The sequence below is a fragment of the Poecilia mexicana genome, unplaced genomic scaffold (assembly GCF_051168715.1).
Source record: "Poecilia mexicana isolate PSO_F unplaced genomic scaffold, ASM5116871v1 scaffold_4, whole genome shotgun sequence".
Taxonomy (NCBI): Eukaryota; Metazoa; Chordata; class Actinopteri; order Cyprinodontiformes; family Poeciliidae; genus Poecilia; species Poecilia mexicana.
The window spans coordinates 22,131,227-22,148,171 of NW_028263373.1; the positions used below are offsets into that span (position 1 = coordinate 22,131,227).

At 36.7% G+C, this 16,945-nt stretch overlaps 1 protein-coding gene and 1 long non-coding RNA gene across 3 annotated transcripts in view; one reads left to right on the forward strand and one right to left on the reverse strand.

Annotated features, from left to right (window-relative positions):
• The first annotated feature begins 64 nt into the window (after window positions 1-64).
• LOC106907918 (uncharacterized) lies at window positions 65-3,052 on the forward strand. Its single transcript, XR_001415692.2, has 3 exons — window positions 65-1,036; window positions 2,147-2,194; window positions 3,019-3,052. It is a non-coding gene; the product is annotated as an uncharacterized LOC106907918 (long non-coding RNA).
• The window catches only part of kank3 (KN motif and ankyrin repeat domains 3), a 39,120-nt gene continuing 24,791 nt past the window's right edge, over window positions 2,617-16,945 (reverse strand). The window contains exons 6-12 of one of the 2 annotated variants that reach the window (XM_014973821.2): window positions 16,245-16,472; window positions 16,016-16,106; window positions 14,127-14,346; window positions 12,826-12,968; window positions 8,987-9,187; window positions 6,548-6,649; window positions 2,617-3,314 (exon numbers count right to left, since the gene is read on the reverse strand). In XM_014973821.2, coding sequence (XP_014829307.2) covers window positions 3,252-3,314; window positions 6,548-6,649; window positions 8,987-9,187; window positions 12,826-12,968; window positions 14,127-14,346; window positions 16,016-16,106; window positions 16,245-16,472 — 1,048 coding nt within the window. In that variant the 3' untranslated portion in view covers window positions 2,617-3,251. The remainder of the gene's footprint in view (window positions 3,315-6,547; window positions 6,650-8,986; window positions 9,188-12,825; window positions 12,969-14,126; window positions 14,347-16,015; window positions 16,107-16,244; window positions 16,473-16,945) is intronic. The other variant, XM_088005078.1, reaches the window with a different exon arrangement.

A 16,945-nucleotide genomic window follows, 5' to 3' on the forward strand; every position in this document is an offset into this window, starting at 1 on the left:
AGCAAGGGGAAAAAAACTCCTATATAAATAAATAAGGAAAGGATGCCACTGTTGCTATACAGAGGAAGGGGCTTAGTAGTCTCCTGAAATCCTATTGGTCGGCCTGTTGCCATGTGCTCAGCAGTCAGCAGAGATGCTGCTAACAAATCAAGGAAATGTTCTAATATTAGACTGTATGTTTCCAGGCAGCGGGAGCCCCTGACCTCTCAACTCCGACTGCGTTACGTTCCACTTCACAGATCAGCATAATGAAACAAGTGGTGTGGAAGTAACTGGTTAAAAAAAAATACTAAAAAAATGTTACGGCGCTGTAGACAAAACCAGACACCCGCCCCCTCCACCCCAGTACCAGGTCTCTCTCCGTGTCGTGCCAGGTTGACTGATCACAGGAACAAAATGAGGATGAGAGGCGAGGAAACCGTCTTTATTTTAGCCAGATGGAAATCATTCTGCATGGGTCCAGTCATTAAAATTTAAACTCTTTTTGACAGGGAAAAACACATCACTAATGAGGAAGTAATTATACAGTGGTGAAAAATTACACTTCTTCTTTTGCATTTTAAATTTCCTGCTTTTTAATCCCTTTTTAAATGGCACCCTAGATTGTAGTTTTTCCAGCGGGAATTGCCCAAATGCACAGATAAAACTTAACAAGACGCCGTTTTTAGAAACCTCTGGTTATTTTCCTTTGCAGAAATATTTCAGTGAAACATTACCCAAAACATCTCTTTACCCCAGAGATCCCCAGACTCCTCCTCCTCCTAAGCTACATGCTAAAGTGAATGTGGGGATGGACTCTAAACTGGTTATAAGATTTAATCTCTGCATCCAGATCTGGGTTTGTCCAGCAACTTCTTCCTCGTCCAGTGGACAGTTTCAGCCTTGAAAAGCCATTGATCATAATTAATTTTTATAAGCTACAAGAGTAAAACATGAAAGAGGATGAAAACTTTTCAGCCACTCCGTCCCGATTAACCCAAGCTAACAGACTTTATGGGATTCGTTCTCCAGCCTGGTAAAACTCTACTCATAACTGGTAAGGCAACATAGTGATAGTTTCCACTGGCTGCGTTTCCGTTAGGATTGCTCTGATTGCAGTTTTTTTGGCCAATCGCTGATTACTGATCATTAAAAAGCCTGGCCTGCTGATTCCTATTTTGACTGACACCGTTTTTTTTTTTGTCTGAAATGTCGCTAAATATAGTAAGAAATTCGCTGAATTGGCAACAGTGCAGACTTGACCTGGTGGGCCGGTCTGTCAGTCAAACCTCTTTAAAGGCAGAGCAGAAGAGGACAGTGGCTGATCTTTAGACCTTTGCTGAGGTAGATAAGATTAGGGGATTAGATCAGCTTCACATCTAAGTATCGGCCGATCACCGATCAATTAAGGAAAATCACGTCCATAAATTGGCGCACCCCTAGTTTCCATTACAAATATGCGCAGCTTTGTAAGTATTCTGGCAATGTCGAAAAAACAGATTAATTATTTAATGAATGTTTCTTATTCACTAAATAAGAAACATGTTTAAAATCACACATGCATTTGTTTGTTCACATAATGGTAACAAAAAAAATACCATCATCCTCCAACTACTTCCTGTCGTCGATGTCTTTGTAGTTTCAGTCAGTGTCGATGTCTGATCATGTGCGAAAAAGTTTTTCATTGCAGTTTTGTGAAATGAACCAATTTAAATATGGCCAAAAAACCCACCTCATCATAGCGTCATATTTTAACGTAAAATTAGTTTGTTTTTTAAAATTATTTTAAAATCGGTGACTGGGCGAATTTATTTTTAAAATGTCAAATTAGATGGTTAATGCAAACACAGAACTTTCTAGTCTTGCAGCAAGAAAGTCAAGCATTTGATTTCCAGCCACAATATTTCTGCATGTAGTTTCTATGTTCTCCTTGTACAGGTATGAGTTTTTTCTTTCATCAGTTTGCTTGCTTGTTCATTATCCTCTCTAAATTGTCGTTATTTCTGACTGCATGTTTCTGTCGTCCTGTGATGGACTGGCAGTCTGTCCATGGTGCACCAGGCTTCTTTTCCAATGCCTCTGAAGAAAGGAACTAGTCACACATGACTGCAGGTATTTGGCCTCGGAAATGAGCGATTGATCTCTAATTTCGGTGTTTTGGTTGCAGGACTCTGATCTCAGACAGCTGGAGCTTCCCTGTGCTACATCACATCAGGTAGGCTGCACTTTCACCACATTTATACGCCAACAGCCTTAATTTCATCTTTATTTTTGACTTTTATAGTTTGTACTTCAGTGGCTAAAGTTTGAAGAGAACCCTGTGCGAGATAAAAAAACATATCAGGTTAAGGACTCATCACCTGATAGAAATGTATAATTTAAATTATGTCTTGAAGCTTTAAAAGATCTTAAATCTTGATTTACCTGTAGCTGTCAGTTTTTTTTTTTACTTTAAAATGTTGACTTATAGGTAATTTCTGTGTTCTACATATGCTTTGTTTCAAATTTAATATAATAGCATGCCTTTATTATCCATTATATATATTAAATATTCTGCAGATTTTGGATTTCATAAAAACTCATCTTATTTGCAACATTTTCTTGGAGTGAATAAAAAACACATGTATATGAGACAAATTTATGCAAATATATTTAATATATCATTTATATATATTTAACATACAAAGCTGATCACAATTTTTGACACGTCTGCTTTTTAAGCACAAAATGTTGAGTTCTGTGTTTAAGATGTAGGCGTGTAAATCGTTCTGACCAACAGATAAAGCAACGTTACAGGATTGTGGAGCTTTGCACATCCGTTCAGTAAGACAGGATAGGAAAGCAGGAGCGGAGCAGCACACATCAGGATTGTTTGGTTTGTTAGGATCGTAGCTGCATCTGTAAATCAGTGACGGATTTAATGTAAAACAATGGATGAACTCTTTTATTGGACATCATTTAGCCGGTGTGAGTGTGCTGCCCTAAATAGTAAAATGTTAGTAATGTGCAAATACTGTAATGTTTCATTTCCCATTACAGAAAAAAGAAGAACTGTACTACAGAAAAGAACGGTTAAGTACATAATATAACCGTCCGCAACTTTCTTGGAAAAATACTATTCTCATATCAACAATACTTATAAATGCAGAACGTATAGCAGTACATATGTATTTAAATAAATGTGTTTAAGGTAAATTCCAGTGGAGCTTTTCACAGCTCAGATCCAGTTAAATGTTCTGGTCTATCGGGTTCGATAAACCGCAGAGATGCTGTCAGTCTGCAGGCCAGGACTTGTGGGGGTTTGTGGGGCTCCTGGGCTGAGCCTTTGGACTCCCCTGAACAGAGAAAATGATAAGGGCAGAAAGTGAAGAGAAGAAACCTTGATTCTGCTAAACACACAGAGAGCTTACTTAACTCTTCAATAGGTAGTTATTATTTACATTACGGTCTATTCAAAAGCCTTTAGGTTCCTCCACTTGCTCTCCATTCGAGAATACATTCTGATGAAATGAAAATGTTACTTTACACATGAACCTGCCAGTGGTATGAACAATTTTGGGCTTAGCTGTGCAGTTACAGATAGGGTTTACAAATTTTAGAGTTTATGCTTTATTTTAGAAATATCTAGGTTTTTTGGTCAAATTTATTACAGTGGAGGGAAGCTTTAAAACTATAACTATTAGAGCAAATACCTAAAATGTTAATTCATGTTGAGTGTTCTTCCAACTTATTAGTAAAAATGAACAACTTAAAATGATCAGTTTCTCTGATTTTACTTTTTATAGGTTTGAGTAAAATGAATATTGTTCTATGAACTAATGACATGTCTCTGAAATTTCAAGCAAAAATGTTTGTATTTATTTGCTGCCTTGGAAGAGAAGGAACTTCATGCATAGATTAAATTGGGAAGCTTCAATTAGCTTGACATGGCAGCTTTAATTTTTCTTACCAAAATAGTTTTCGGATAACCAAAACTTTAGAGAAAGTGTCCATTCTTGTACTTGTCTCAGATATATTTCATTTTAATGTTTTCCTTGGCAGAAGTGGCTCCTTTCATGCTTCTTCTCATCTTTATCCAGCTGTTCAGAAATCTTAACTTCTCTCTCAAATTTTCCATTTGTGGAAAAGCTGTGGATTAGTCACCAAGCGCCCCAGTGGTTAATCTGGGTTGGTGCTAGAACCAGTTCTTTATTGGTCTGGTTTCTGCAGCCAGAGAGTCTGAAGTCTCCTCCACTAACTGTTTGGATTTCCTCCCATTGTCTTCTGAATTTAATAAGCTAACAAGAGTTTATTTAACTCCACAAATGCATTATTTATCCCAGTATTCCTGCATAGACGCCCTGTTGTTACTGTCAGCATCAATAAATTTACAAATTGCTCATTTAAAAGTGTTCATAAAATCAGCTGAAAATATTTATATCCAGTGCAAAACAATGGCTTTTTACTGCGGCTTTATGTCGCACTGACATACAGAAACTGCTCCACTGATAAATAAGCTCTGGGAAGAGACTGAGTTAATCCCAGTGCTAATTGGACTTCATATTAAAGCTCAGTTCTTGGTGTTATTTTGGTCTTAATTTGGGCAAATTTGAAAAATTGTATTTTTGTCTGTGCTCCATTTTAAACCTGCAGAGTAGGGCTGTGTAATAATATCGATTTTGAGATATATATCGATATTTTCTTTCCTAGAAAAAAAAATCGATATTCATCCGCAAGTATCGTAACATCCAACTGTCATCTTGTTCACTCACCGCTTGCTTCGCCGGGAGAGTGATTAGGTCATCAGGCTTAGAGTGATTCCTTCAGATGTTAAGTGTCAAGGTTAAAAAGGTATCAAACTATTCAGAGCAGGGTGCTTGGTGCACTTTATTTACTTCACAAATGCATGTAAGCTACAGTTTGTACTGTTTAAAAGAAACATGTTTTCTCACCACTTCTTTGATTCATTTTGTCCAGCTGTCGACTTTAAGTCTGTGTCCATGTCCAACCAGAGCCAGGTATTGTGTAGTTGGTGCTTTTAATCAGTTTTCAGTTAAATTAATTCAATCCAACTCTAAGTCACAAAATGTCACCAAAATCACTCTGTCCCTCTAAAATCTTTCAGAAAATCGCAAAAGTGTATTGAATTGTATCATTTGCTGGATATCGCAATGTATATCGTTCCGTGAGCAGAATATTGTGTATCGTATCGTGAGATTATTGTATCACTACAGCCCTACTGCAGAGTCAGCAGTCTGCCCAGTTTCCTTAGGAAACTATTTTTAAGGCCAACTGGTGTAAAAAAATAAATAAACCGGACCTCACTGTGTTACAGCAAGGACAAAGCGGTAAACATGTAATTTTATTGTTTGATCAATTTGACTTTATTTTGCTTATACATTCAATAGGCTTGTCTTTTCCAGGGGATTGAAATTATACTTTTTAATTGGTGTGACATGAATAAATTTAATTGCTCTTTTACTTGTATTTAATTTGTGTTTTTAGTTCTTTTTAGCCAGTGTTTGCTGTTATTTTAAGTGTTTTACATGTGCATGCATTTGGCTTGGGTTTATAATACATTTCAACTAAATAATTGCTGAAAAATAACCTTATAAATAAAATAAAGTTTCCTAATTTGAGTCATTTGTTGGCATTGATCGGTCCAAGAGTGTAATCTGTGGCTTCTAATAATTTTGGCAAAAAAAAAAGTGTTTTTTTAATAGAAAAAGTAATAAAAACTATTGCTTCAGCAGCATTTCCTCTGTTTTCATGCAATATAGACATGGCTTTAATTTTCATCTTGCAGATGTTGACATTTTCTATAAAAATGTATACACTCCTATCATTAAAAATATCTAAAAACCAAATAGTCAAATATGAAAAAACTGATTTTCTATACTAGATGTGGTTAAAATAAACTGCATTTTTACGAAATTTTAGTAGCTCTAAACAATTTTCATTTTAGCTGGACCGAGGGTAAAATGTGCTCAGAGTTGTAAAGGTTAACCATAACTCTTACTTTAGGAAACATTCATTTATTTATGCAGCCATGTTTATTATTAAATATTGTTTGCAATGGAAATGCTAATGGCTATATTGCTATACATGGATGTCTAGAAAGTAAACAGACTTTAGTGAAAACACATGAGGTTTGTGATTCAGTGATTGTGAGCTAAGCAGCTATTTTTATACCAGTTTTTAAATTATTTCCATAAGTTATTATAATTACTTAGTGTTTTTTTAACATGAATTACCCAGAATTAAGATAACTATTCAAAGGATTAAAAAGTTATGATGGAGTCCTTTTAATTCATTCTTCCTTCTGACAGTTCTGTCTGCAGTAGCGTGGTAAAACCTAAAGGGGGCAGCAGTGTGCTATAAATCAGATCCATCCACACCCTTAACTTTTGCTGGCTAAAAAATATTTTCTCTCAAACTCTAAAGCATGCAATTAATTTTTTTAACCTTTTATATAAACTTCAGCATGTTTTTCAGTTATCTTATTTAAAATCAATTGTTACATTAAATATCATTTGCATGTTGCCTACATCGGCATGTTGTCTTTCCACAAAGCAACAGATGAACTCACCAGAGTAGTCTGGGACTTTGCATATTTCATATGGGCATAAAGCAGCACAGCTGTGTCGTTGTGTGCCGCCTCCAGCGCGATGGACAGAGCGTTACTGCCGTCCTGCAGGCGGAGGGAAGCAGTGCAGAGAGAGGAAGCATCAGATCACTGTCCATGAAATCCCCAGAGTCTGAGCAGAGAGCACTGCAGTTTTTAACGGGCCGCGTGATTCGCATTGTGGATGGTTTCAACGGTTGGGTAATTTGATAATTATGGTCAGGCAAATTAGTGTCATACATCTGTGATTAACCAGTTAAAAACAAAACGGGACATTCCTCTGAAATCCTTCTTGATATCCTTTGTTTTGTTTTTTTATTTAAATTACTGCATCAGGATTTATAACATGTTGGGAACAGGGAGCCACCCAAAGGCACTTTTAGAACAATTTCACTGTTTTGTTGAATTGTGATTTTTTTTTTTAAGCCACACTAATTCAACACCACATTTGCTTCTGTTGTTTGGGGTATGTGTGTTTTTTTTTTTTTGTTGTTTTTTTTGCACTTAGCAGCTCCAGCTGTTATAAAATTAAAGTCTCTGAGTCAGACTGAGTGGACAGAGTCTGTCACAAGTATTGAACCTTGCCAAATTGTATTTATTGTTTCAAGCCAAGAAGCAGCTTTAGTGTGGTAATGTTTTTATTTTATTTTTCAGTTTTGAAAGTGTAGGGAAATTTACTTAAATCTTGGAAATAGGCCACAATCAATGCTAACAAGCCTTAAACAGGATGAGTTGTAAAAACAGGAAAACTTGCATGTAAAAAGTTTAAAAGATAAAATGGTTCATTTAATGAAGAGGCTGTCGGTTTCCACAGTGCAAATCTTAAAAAATTCATGTTTTATAATCATTGCTGTGAAATCTGTGAAGTTTTGGTTCGTGACTGTTAATTGTTGCAGTTGAACATTTTTATTCATGCTGTTATTTTAAAGGGGATGAAAACTCTTTAAGCAGCAGTTCAGTTTCCTCTCCTCATGTCTGTTTCCTCAATAATAATTTCAAACATACATATGTTGCTTGACATAAACGTGTTGGTGTTGTGTCTTAAATGAAGCACACTTATTTCACACCAGGACCTTAACGTTGATCCTGCAGTGATTTTTACCATATGAACTAATATATGGATAATATATTAGCATGAACACATTATTATTGATATAAATAAATAAAACTGTCTTCTTCTTTTTCCTATGTCATCAGCAAAGATTAAAGCTTTTTTGAAACTACAGCAGGGGCGATTTACTTTGATCAGAAGTTGTAGTGTTGGAAAACAAAATAAAGCACTGAAATACAATATCTAGGGGTGATAAAAGACATAAATTATGTCAAAAAATAAATTGGTGCTCAAGGGTCTTTAGAGGGCAGATAGAATTTGAATTTAAGTTGGCGTTTTAGCATTAGCTTCTGCTAAATACCATTCTGGTGTAGTGATTTAGCGTTAGCTTTAGCGCAACTAAGTTTTTAGTTCGCGGTGCTCACCACTGCTTCTCCCTCTCCCATGCGGTGACTCTCACTAAAGGTCCATATTGATGAAGAAACAAAAGAAAAATTTGGTATAAATTCTTTAGGCAAGAATTAAATTTGTCTGCAACAGACAGCAGGACTAAATACAAGGTTTCATGCTTAATCAAGTGATCCCAGAAAGAAGTCAGCTCTGACACAAACCCAGTTTTCACACACTGTAACTCAGCTGTACTCCCAGTTTAATATGCTGCTTTGTTTTTTCAGCGGGGTTGGGGGGGGGAAGTGGCCTTTCCAATCGTCCAGCTGTGCTGAAACTCTATCCAAATGGCCAACTCATTCTGGCACAGATGTGAACACTCAAATATCTGTCTGCCTGGTTTCTCCCCAAGTATCCAGACAAAACAATTCACTGTAAATCACTTTAGGAATCACAAGGCTGAGCTGGGAGGGGAAAAAAAGAGGCTTCAGAGGAAGTAATGAGGAGAGTTTGGTCTCCAACAAGTTTTTCACCAGGGAAGTTTTCTGTTTGGCTCATGAAACCTCTGCTCAACATGTTTTCCTACAAGCAAGCAGTTGGTTTGTTTACGGGTCATTTGATGAAGTGTGCAGAGAATCAACCAGAGTCTGCAGGGCCTTGTGTCTGAACTGAGAGGGTTTTAATTCCTCCCCTGGGACAGTTGAGCTGCGTAGCGACTGCGTTTCCTTCCAGCAGCACTGATGAGTCAAAGGCAGATGACACTAATCTGATTGTGGCTCTTTAACATATCATCTTAAGTGAGAATATTTCAAGTGGTGTGAGAGAAAAGCGATAAGATATGAAGTCGTTTCCTGAGCAGATTTTCAGCACTTGGAGGCAACAACAACTGAACGAAGGCATTTGGCTCAGAGGGGGAAAAAATATGATTCATTTGTTTGCTGAGTCAGCTAAGAAAACCGCCTTACATTGTCCACGATGGATATGTCACAGCCAGGCTGCTCCAGGAGCAGCTTGACGATCTCGGCGCGGCCGTGTTCGCTGGCACACATCAGAGCCGTGGATCCCTCGTCGTCCTGGACGTTTACGTCAGCTCCACACTCCAGCAGGGCCTGCACCATCTCCTGCCGTCCGTGGCTCACCGCCAGCATCAGCGCCGTCTGGCCTGCCTGGTGGACACAAAACGCAGAAGAATAATTTTAGGTAAGGCACACCCATAAGCAAGCTGTCCAGGTGCAACTTCTGCAAAAACTGCTTGGATCAGGTATCTGCCAATCGCTGATTACCGATCTTTTAAAAAGCATGACTTGCCGATATAATTTTTTTTTTTTAATCTGAAATGTTTCTCAATATAGCAACTATTATTAACTATTAACTGTAAACATGCATGCATGACCTGGTAAGTCAGTCAAACCTTTTTCACAGGAGAGCAGAGGACAGTGGTTGGTTCTTAGACCTTTACTGAGGTAGATGAGATCAGTGAGTAAGATCGGCTTCACATAAGCCAATCACCGATCTCCCAAGATTAAGGAAATCTGCACCAATAAATCGGTTACCTGATAAATCGATTCACCCCTAGTTTGTCCCCCATTTTGCTGCCAAAACAACCTGAGATGAGGTTTCATCTCCACCACTATTATTTGGGAAGTTGTATGTATTTAGTGATGCACAAATTGCAGTTTTCCGGCCAATCGCCAATCTTTAAAAAACCCGATCTCCATTCTGATTTCGACAGATACCAAAGTTCTTTTATCTGAAATGTCACTCGATATATCAAGGAAGTCGCTGAAGTGGGAACAGTGGTGTGACTATTGACTGCAAACATGACCTGGTTGCTCTCACAGCAGCGCAGTGGAGGCCAGTGGCTGGTTTTTAGATCTTTGCTGAGATCGGTGCAAAATATCAGTTTCACATTTAAGAATCAGCTGATCACTGATCTCCCAATAAAAATATTAGGGAAATTGGGGTAAATTTATTGGTACACAACTAATTTCACTGTTGAACAATTGTGTTGCACTCAGTCAAGCCAACATGTTAATAAGCCTCATACTTTGGTAATTATGAAAACAAAAGTGAGGTTTTGGTTTACTTTGAGTAACTGTCTGCACACTCACTGTGTGTAAAATGATGTAACTTCATTAAAATTAAGAATTTTCCTTTCCAAATTGTTTTCATCTGTAAAATTAATGATGATTAAAATCTGCAGATAGGTTTTTATCATGGCAGAAACGCTTAAAAGCAAACATGGACGCTGGTTATAGAGGTGGAGAAACCACTTCTAAAAGTGTTTTCTAAAACATGTTAGTTGATTTTAGGTCCATCCTTTACCCAACACAGACCAGTACCTCCACCTTGGGGAAAAAAAACACTTTTTAAATATAAACTCAATAATTGTTTAATGGTGGGGAAAAAAGAAAATATGCATAAAGGGGTTTAATTTCATATGGGTAGTAGCTAGTAATTTACCTTTAAGAGTAGTTTTACTGCACTGTACTTTTTTAAAAGTATTTGGTAAATGTTCCTACTCTTGCTGTGCAGAAATAAATTAGCTAGGGTTAAACAGTTTGAATGTTTTTGATCTATTTCATCGTTTGTTTTTTGCATTCGTGATATCCTTTTATGTGTGCAGTTAAGTTTCAGCTGCACGTATTTGACATTTACTTACACAAACCAGATCCGCCAGCTCTTTGCCACATTCTTTGTTTTTTGCTGCTAATCACAGAAAACTTTGTCCTCTTAGTTAATTTTCACCCAGGACCTGTCACTAATCACTTCCTTGTTCTCCCATTTATCATCTCCTTTAAAACACCTTTAGAGCATATAACTTAGATTTCCAACTCTTTAGCAAATAAAACCAAATTAGATAAAGATGTAAGAAGTCCCATAGAGTCGTATTCAAATTAAACACATTTTCCCTAGAAGATCAACTGAACTGCTTTTTCCTGCTGCTTGTGATTAGATTGCACATAGATAAAACCTAAAGCCACACACAGTTCATTATAAGTAAAAACAAACTTTTACAGCTACTTTTGCCTGTTTATTCCTGCACATATTTCCATTTTACCAGTTGTAAAGTTAATAAAAAACAGCAGAAACTTGTACAATTTTAATTCCCAGCCTTAAATTGTTTTGCCTGCCACATGTTTTGTTCCCTGCAGCAACAATAACAAGCTCCAGTAATTGGATTTATAGAGAATGATGCCATAAATTCGGTCCCATGACTGAGCAGTCAGGCGCCACAAACCCTACACAACCTGATTTAATCAAGTGCAGAGATAAAACCACTTGAAAAACGCTGTAGAGCCTCACAATGGCTGCACATTTGAAGCACTTCATCAGAATGTGAGAAATTAATTCGCTCTGAATGTGAAAGAGAAGACTGCTTCGTCTCATTTGTGGAGAACATGGTTTAAAAGATAGAACAAAAAAGGGATGAAAACAGTTTAGTTTTCTGATCATTCAGATCATCTGACTCCCGTTCTGCCCAGTTTCTATTCAACTCTTATTTCTATCATCAAATCAAACTACTTTGACTTTTCTGTCCTGACACTTTTCTTGATCTATCTGGAAGTCTCCAATTAATTGTGGACTCAATTCAAATTGTTTTTACTTCAATTAATAGGTTATTTATTCTTTCCCAACGTGTTAATGAACACTTCCCTATTTATGGCCAGGTTTCCTGTTAATCAGCCATCTGCAAAAACTTGTGAAGCTCTGAAAGCACTCGTTTACAGAGTACTTAAATGCATGCAGGGATTCGCTTTAGAAATACAAATTACAGGAGAAGTCCATAATTTTTTGCTCTAAATATACTGATTTCAGTATTTACTGTGAATATTTGTCAAGGTCTGTTTTGGAAAGCAAGAATGTTTGGCTGCTAAAGTTGTTTAATCATAAGTTGAAAACAACTCACTGAATCCTCAGCAGGACATTTTGCAGCTGATTTAATATCAAAAGAGCCACAGAAACAAGTGGACAAATTAAAGTAAATCTATTTACTTTATTATTTTACTCATGTTTTTGTTGGTCTCTAATTTGCTTCTTAGGACCTCCAGTTACTCTCAATTAACTTTGCTTTGTCCTTTTACATTTTTGGCCAATGTTTTTAATAAAGATTAAAAATATATATATTTTTGCCTTTTTTCTGTTTCACTGTAATATTAAGACAGTTACACTAACATACTAATAGTGCCATTTATTTCTTTTTCAACTCATTTTAATGTAATTACACTGAAAAAAGAGAATCAATCTCCAACCTAATTAATTAATTGGTCTAGTAATTTAATTAAGTTTGTCAATCTTACTTTATTCATGTCTGCTTGACAACTTAATAAATTAACTTGGATAAACTTAATTTGATTACTTGTGACTAATTAATGGAATACATTTAAATTTAATCACGTTCTTTTTTCAGTGTAGGATGCAAAATATATGGTTTTCTGATACCATGGAAAAGTGGATGCATTCACTTATTCATCTTGATACAGAAAAATTAAAAATATAGTTCTTTAAATTATAAATCAGAACAGAATTTTTATAGAAGGCATTAGTACATTTTTTTTATTTTTTGCAATTTTAAACTAATTTTATTTTGTCCACCAAGGAGAGAAAGTGTCTTTTTAGATTGTACGGGAACACATCTTGCTCAAAAAAATCAAGTGATACATTGTTTTTAGAATAGAGACTTATGTTACACCGAGAGGTGTGGTGTGGAAGGAACAACTTATATTCTTGTTCCATTTGAGAGAATACAAAACAAATGTAAATATCTGTTTTCAGTGTTTCTGAAGTGGAGACTGTGTCTGACCTGGCTGGCCTTGGCGTTGACGTTTCCCTGACCGAAGAGCTTCTTCACCACCGCCATGTCTTCCTCTTCCTTTACAGTAGAGAGCGCCGCCAGCATGATGGCCGTGTAGCCCGCCTTGTTCTGCTTATCCACGCAGCACACACCTGGAAGAACCACACATTACTCTGAGGGACGAAGAAAATGGCTGCTTCCTAAAGATTTCTCATTTTACCTGGCCAGTGAATTATTTGCTCCAAGCATTAGATCAGATAGAAACTAAGGAATATAAAGTAATTTTAAGGGGAAAATGGTAAGTTGCGCTACTGTGAAAAAAATTAAAGAACACTGCAAAACTTTCTTGCTGTCAAAGTTGATTTGTTTGCTTCATAGACCAACAACTTTGAGCAGAATCAAATTGCAACAGACGAACCAAGTTCACAAACTGAGGTTGGTTTTATGTCGCACTGTTAATTCCTTATAGAGCCGCTGAAGACGCATCATTCGGTCAAAATCTGAGTTACGGAGGTTTTCTGTTGCATAGCGCTTTTAGTTTTGATTACTTTAAGGCATTTAAATTTAATCAGAAGTGTTTTACATCTGAAAAAGATGCTATTGGTATTCTATTTGTCCTCAAGTCTTTATTTACAAGGTTTAATTAATAAAAATAGTAAAACACTTGAGTCACTTCATGATCACATTATCTGATTTTACTCTTTATAGGTATATTTTTGAGTAAAATGAACATTGTTCTGTTATCCTATGAACTGATGACAACATGTCTCCAAAATTACAAGCTAAATTTTTTTATTTGCAGAAAATGAGAAATGGTCAAAATAAGGAAAAAGATGCAGCGCTGTCAGACCTCAAATAATGCAAAGAAAACAAGATCATATTCATTTAGAAACAACAATACTAATGTTTTAACTCAAGAAGAGTTCAGAAATCAATATTTGGTGGATAACCAGGAGGTTTTCAGTGGGTTCAGTGCAGTGGGCTTGTAGTTTTTTCTAGACCCTTAATTGACTTTTTCAGTCCATGTAGAAGATGCTTGATTTTATATATATATATATATATATATATATATATATATATATATATATATATAAATAAATGAACTTTACGGGACAAACATTTGTTTCAACACAGCACAATAATGTAAATTGTAAATGATTTGCCTTTTACAATAATTAAAACTTTCAAAGAGAATTTCTTGCACTGTTCAAGGTCAAATTTGTTAGTTTTCCTGCAGAAATAAGAGACCAAACTGTACAGAACAGTTACAGAAATGGACAGACGGAGCTTCCTGTCAGCAGTTCCCTCACCTGTGTCCAGCAGCAGTCGGACCACCCCAAAGTTGGAGTGGGAGACGCTGTAGTGCAGAGCTGTGTTCCCGTTGCCATCGGTCATGTTGACGACGTGCTCCAGCAGCGCTGACGACACCTCGGAGAAAGCCATGAGGTAGTCGGAGACCCGCGAGGGCTGAGCCATCTTCGCACTGGACACCCGGAACCACTCGAGCTGGACGGTGTGGCTACTGGACAGCTGGAGAGCGAGAGAACGAGAAACAGAATGATAGAAATCCAGTTTACGTTAATTTATCTATGTCTAAATATGTTATTGCTATTAATGTTGAAGTAGAATACTTTTTTCCCCAGAGGAGACGGTTTAGACACTGAATAACTGCTGTGATTCTAAAAATATTAGCTGCGTCTTCATTACAAATGTGCGCAAGCCTTTGTCGCCAATGTCGAAATTGAAATCACAAGTGAATAATCTTGTTCACGCGATAAATCGTTACAAATAACCGTAGCGACTGAGGTAAATAGTTACGTGATATTTATTCACAATTCAGCCGTTAGAGGAGACGTCGGCGTCTTATGCAGGTGTTGGAACGACAAACCTCTTTTTGGCTCTTCTTCGTCCTGCAGCAGAGGAGCATTTACCGTAACTGCTGCTGTTGCGCGCAACACGCTCACTTACGCATTCTACTAAAGTCCCCGGTGTTCTGTCAGATCAGCATACGTTGTCAGTATGCTTAGCTCAGATATGCATATGCTGTCATTACCATATGATTTTATTTAATCAGCAACATAGAATCATGACGTAGATCATCATACACTTTGTTATTAACAGCTGTATGGCATCCTGACTTAGTGGTTAAGTAGGTTAATGAGTTTTACACTGGCATGTGTTGTAGTTGACTGCAGCGGCAGCTAGACCAGCTTTAAATACACTTTGAAACCACGACAACGCATGTATATTTATCTAGTTATCATATTATATGATATTATAAACAATTTAACTTATTTTCGTCATAACTTGTTGCGTATGCTGAACTGACAACTCCACTGACGGTCGGACTTAATGCGCATGCGCGGGCATGCGTACTAACTGCATGTATGCTATCCTGACAGCGTATGGCTATCTGATAGAACACCGGCTACCATAATAACGGTCTATAGGAAACTTTTTTTCTCTTTCATAAAACGCTGAAATCGGGGACGGCTTTGGGGACAAGTCCCCTAGAATGGGGACAGTCCCCGGAAATCAGGGACGTCTGGTCACCTTAACTTGTAAGTCAATTTTGTCTTCTTTTAAGTGTAGTAAGATATTTATACTAGAAGTTAAACAAAACTGCTGGGTAAGATTTTGTGTTTTTGCAGTGTAACGTGTGCTTTTGTTTGCAAGCCTTGAATAAATAGACATTTATCCAAATATTAGACAAGGAGTATGTTTATATTTGATGGTGTGTGGATTTTAGAAATCCAAACTTGTAGATCTAGTTCTTCTTCACTGAAATCAGAGCAGTTTTATATTTCTCAGTCTCTCCATGCTGGTAACATGAAATGTTTATATGCAACAACAAAAACCTAAATTGAGATGACATTTTTGGCCTTGATGATTGTGCTCCTGTGTATAACAGCTGCTTTATTTTGAAATCAAAGCTCTGCTGTTGTTTATAAAGGAAAATCAACTGATAACAGATGGCTTCTGCTCCATGTCTGACTCACTTCCTTTTTTACTGCAACACATTGTTTAGACACTCCTATTGTTTGGTGTTTAAGGAGTAGGAAGCTCCTACCTCAAAAGAATGCACTCAAACATTTTACAATTAACCTTCAGTTCCACAGAGTCTTACTTGAACTATTATGAGGCTTCAGAGGTGAAATATTGTGTTTAAAGTGTGTATAGGAGAACTGCAGGCACGCACCACTTCCTTACTCTTCAGTGTTTTCACGTCATCGTTCAGGTGGTTCTTCAGAATCAGACAGGCTTCACGCATTTTTGAGCTGAACTCAAATCTGTAGCAAACGAGCAGAATTTCATTTCAGTTGAAGCACCAATCAGAGCTAGGAAATCAGGAAGTAACACTGCAACACTCACAAGTAAATCTGTGAGCATATAAAAACAGTTTCCGGTCTACTTTTTAAACAACCCACTTTTCTTTCACAGTGTCTGATGAATAAGTTGGCGCTCTCAGCGTTTCCTCGTCCGTGTCGCTTTCGTCCAGGTTGACGTTTCTCTCCTCCTCAGAGGTTTCTTCCTCCAATGCTGCCTCATCTTCCTCAGTGCTATCCAAGCACTCGCCTTCTCCACTTTCTCCAGAAGAACTCCCAACTTCCTCCTCTTCATCTTCTTCCTCTTCCTCACTGGAGGTGGATTCATACCTGAAAGGGACAGGATACCAATAAATACCAAACACAACAAGTAGCCCATGTTTTAACCAGTTGGTTGTGATGCAACAGAGATTTACTTTCATTTATCAAACTTTTGTGACCTGAACAAAATTATGACAGTATATTAGGGATACTCTCAGGGAAAAAACAAAAAATTACAAGAAAAAAGTCGGACGAGAATAAAGTAAAAAGAATAAAGTTGTAATATTATGATTTTATTCTCGAAATATTGACTATTCTCAAATTATTACTTTTTCTGTAATTATTTCTGACTTTAATCTCATAATTTAATTTTATTAAATAATTTCCCTTTGGGATTAAAAAAGTATTTTTTTAATTTAAATAATATTTTATTCTTGACATAGTATGACCTTAATCTCATATTATGACTTCATTCTCAAGTTATTACTTTATTCTGTAATAATTTTGAACTTTATTCTCATACAAATTAATTATCTGAATAT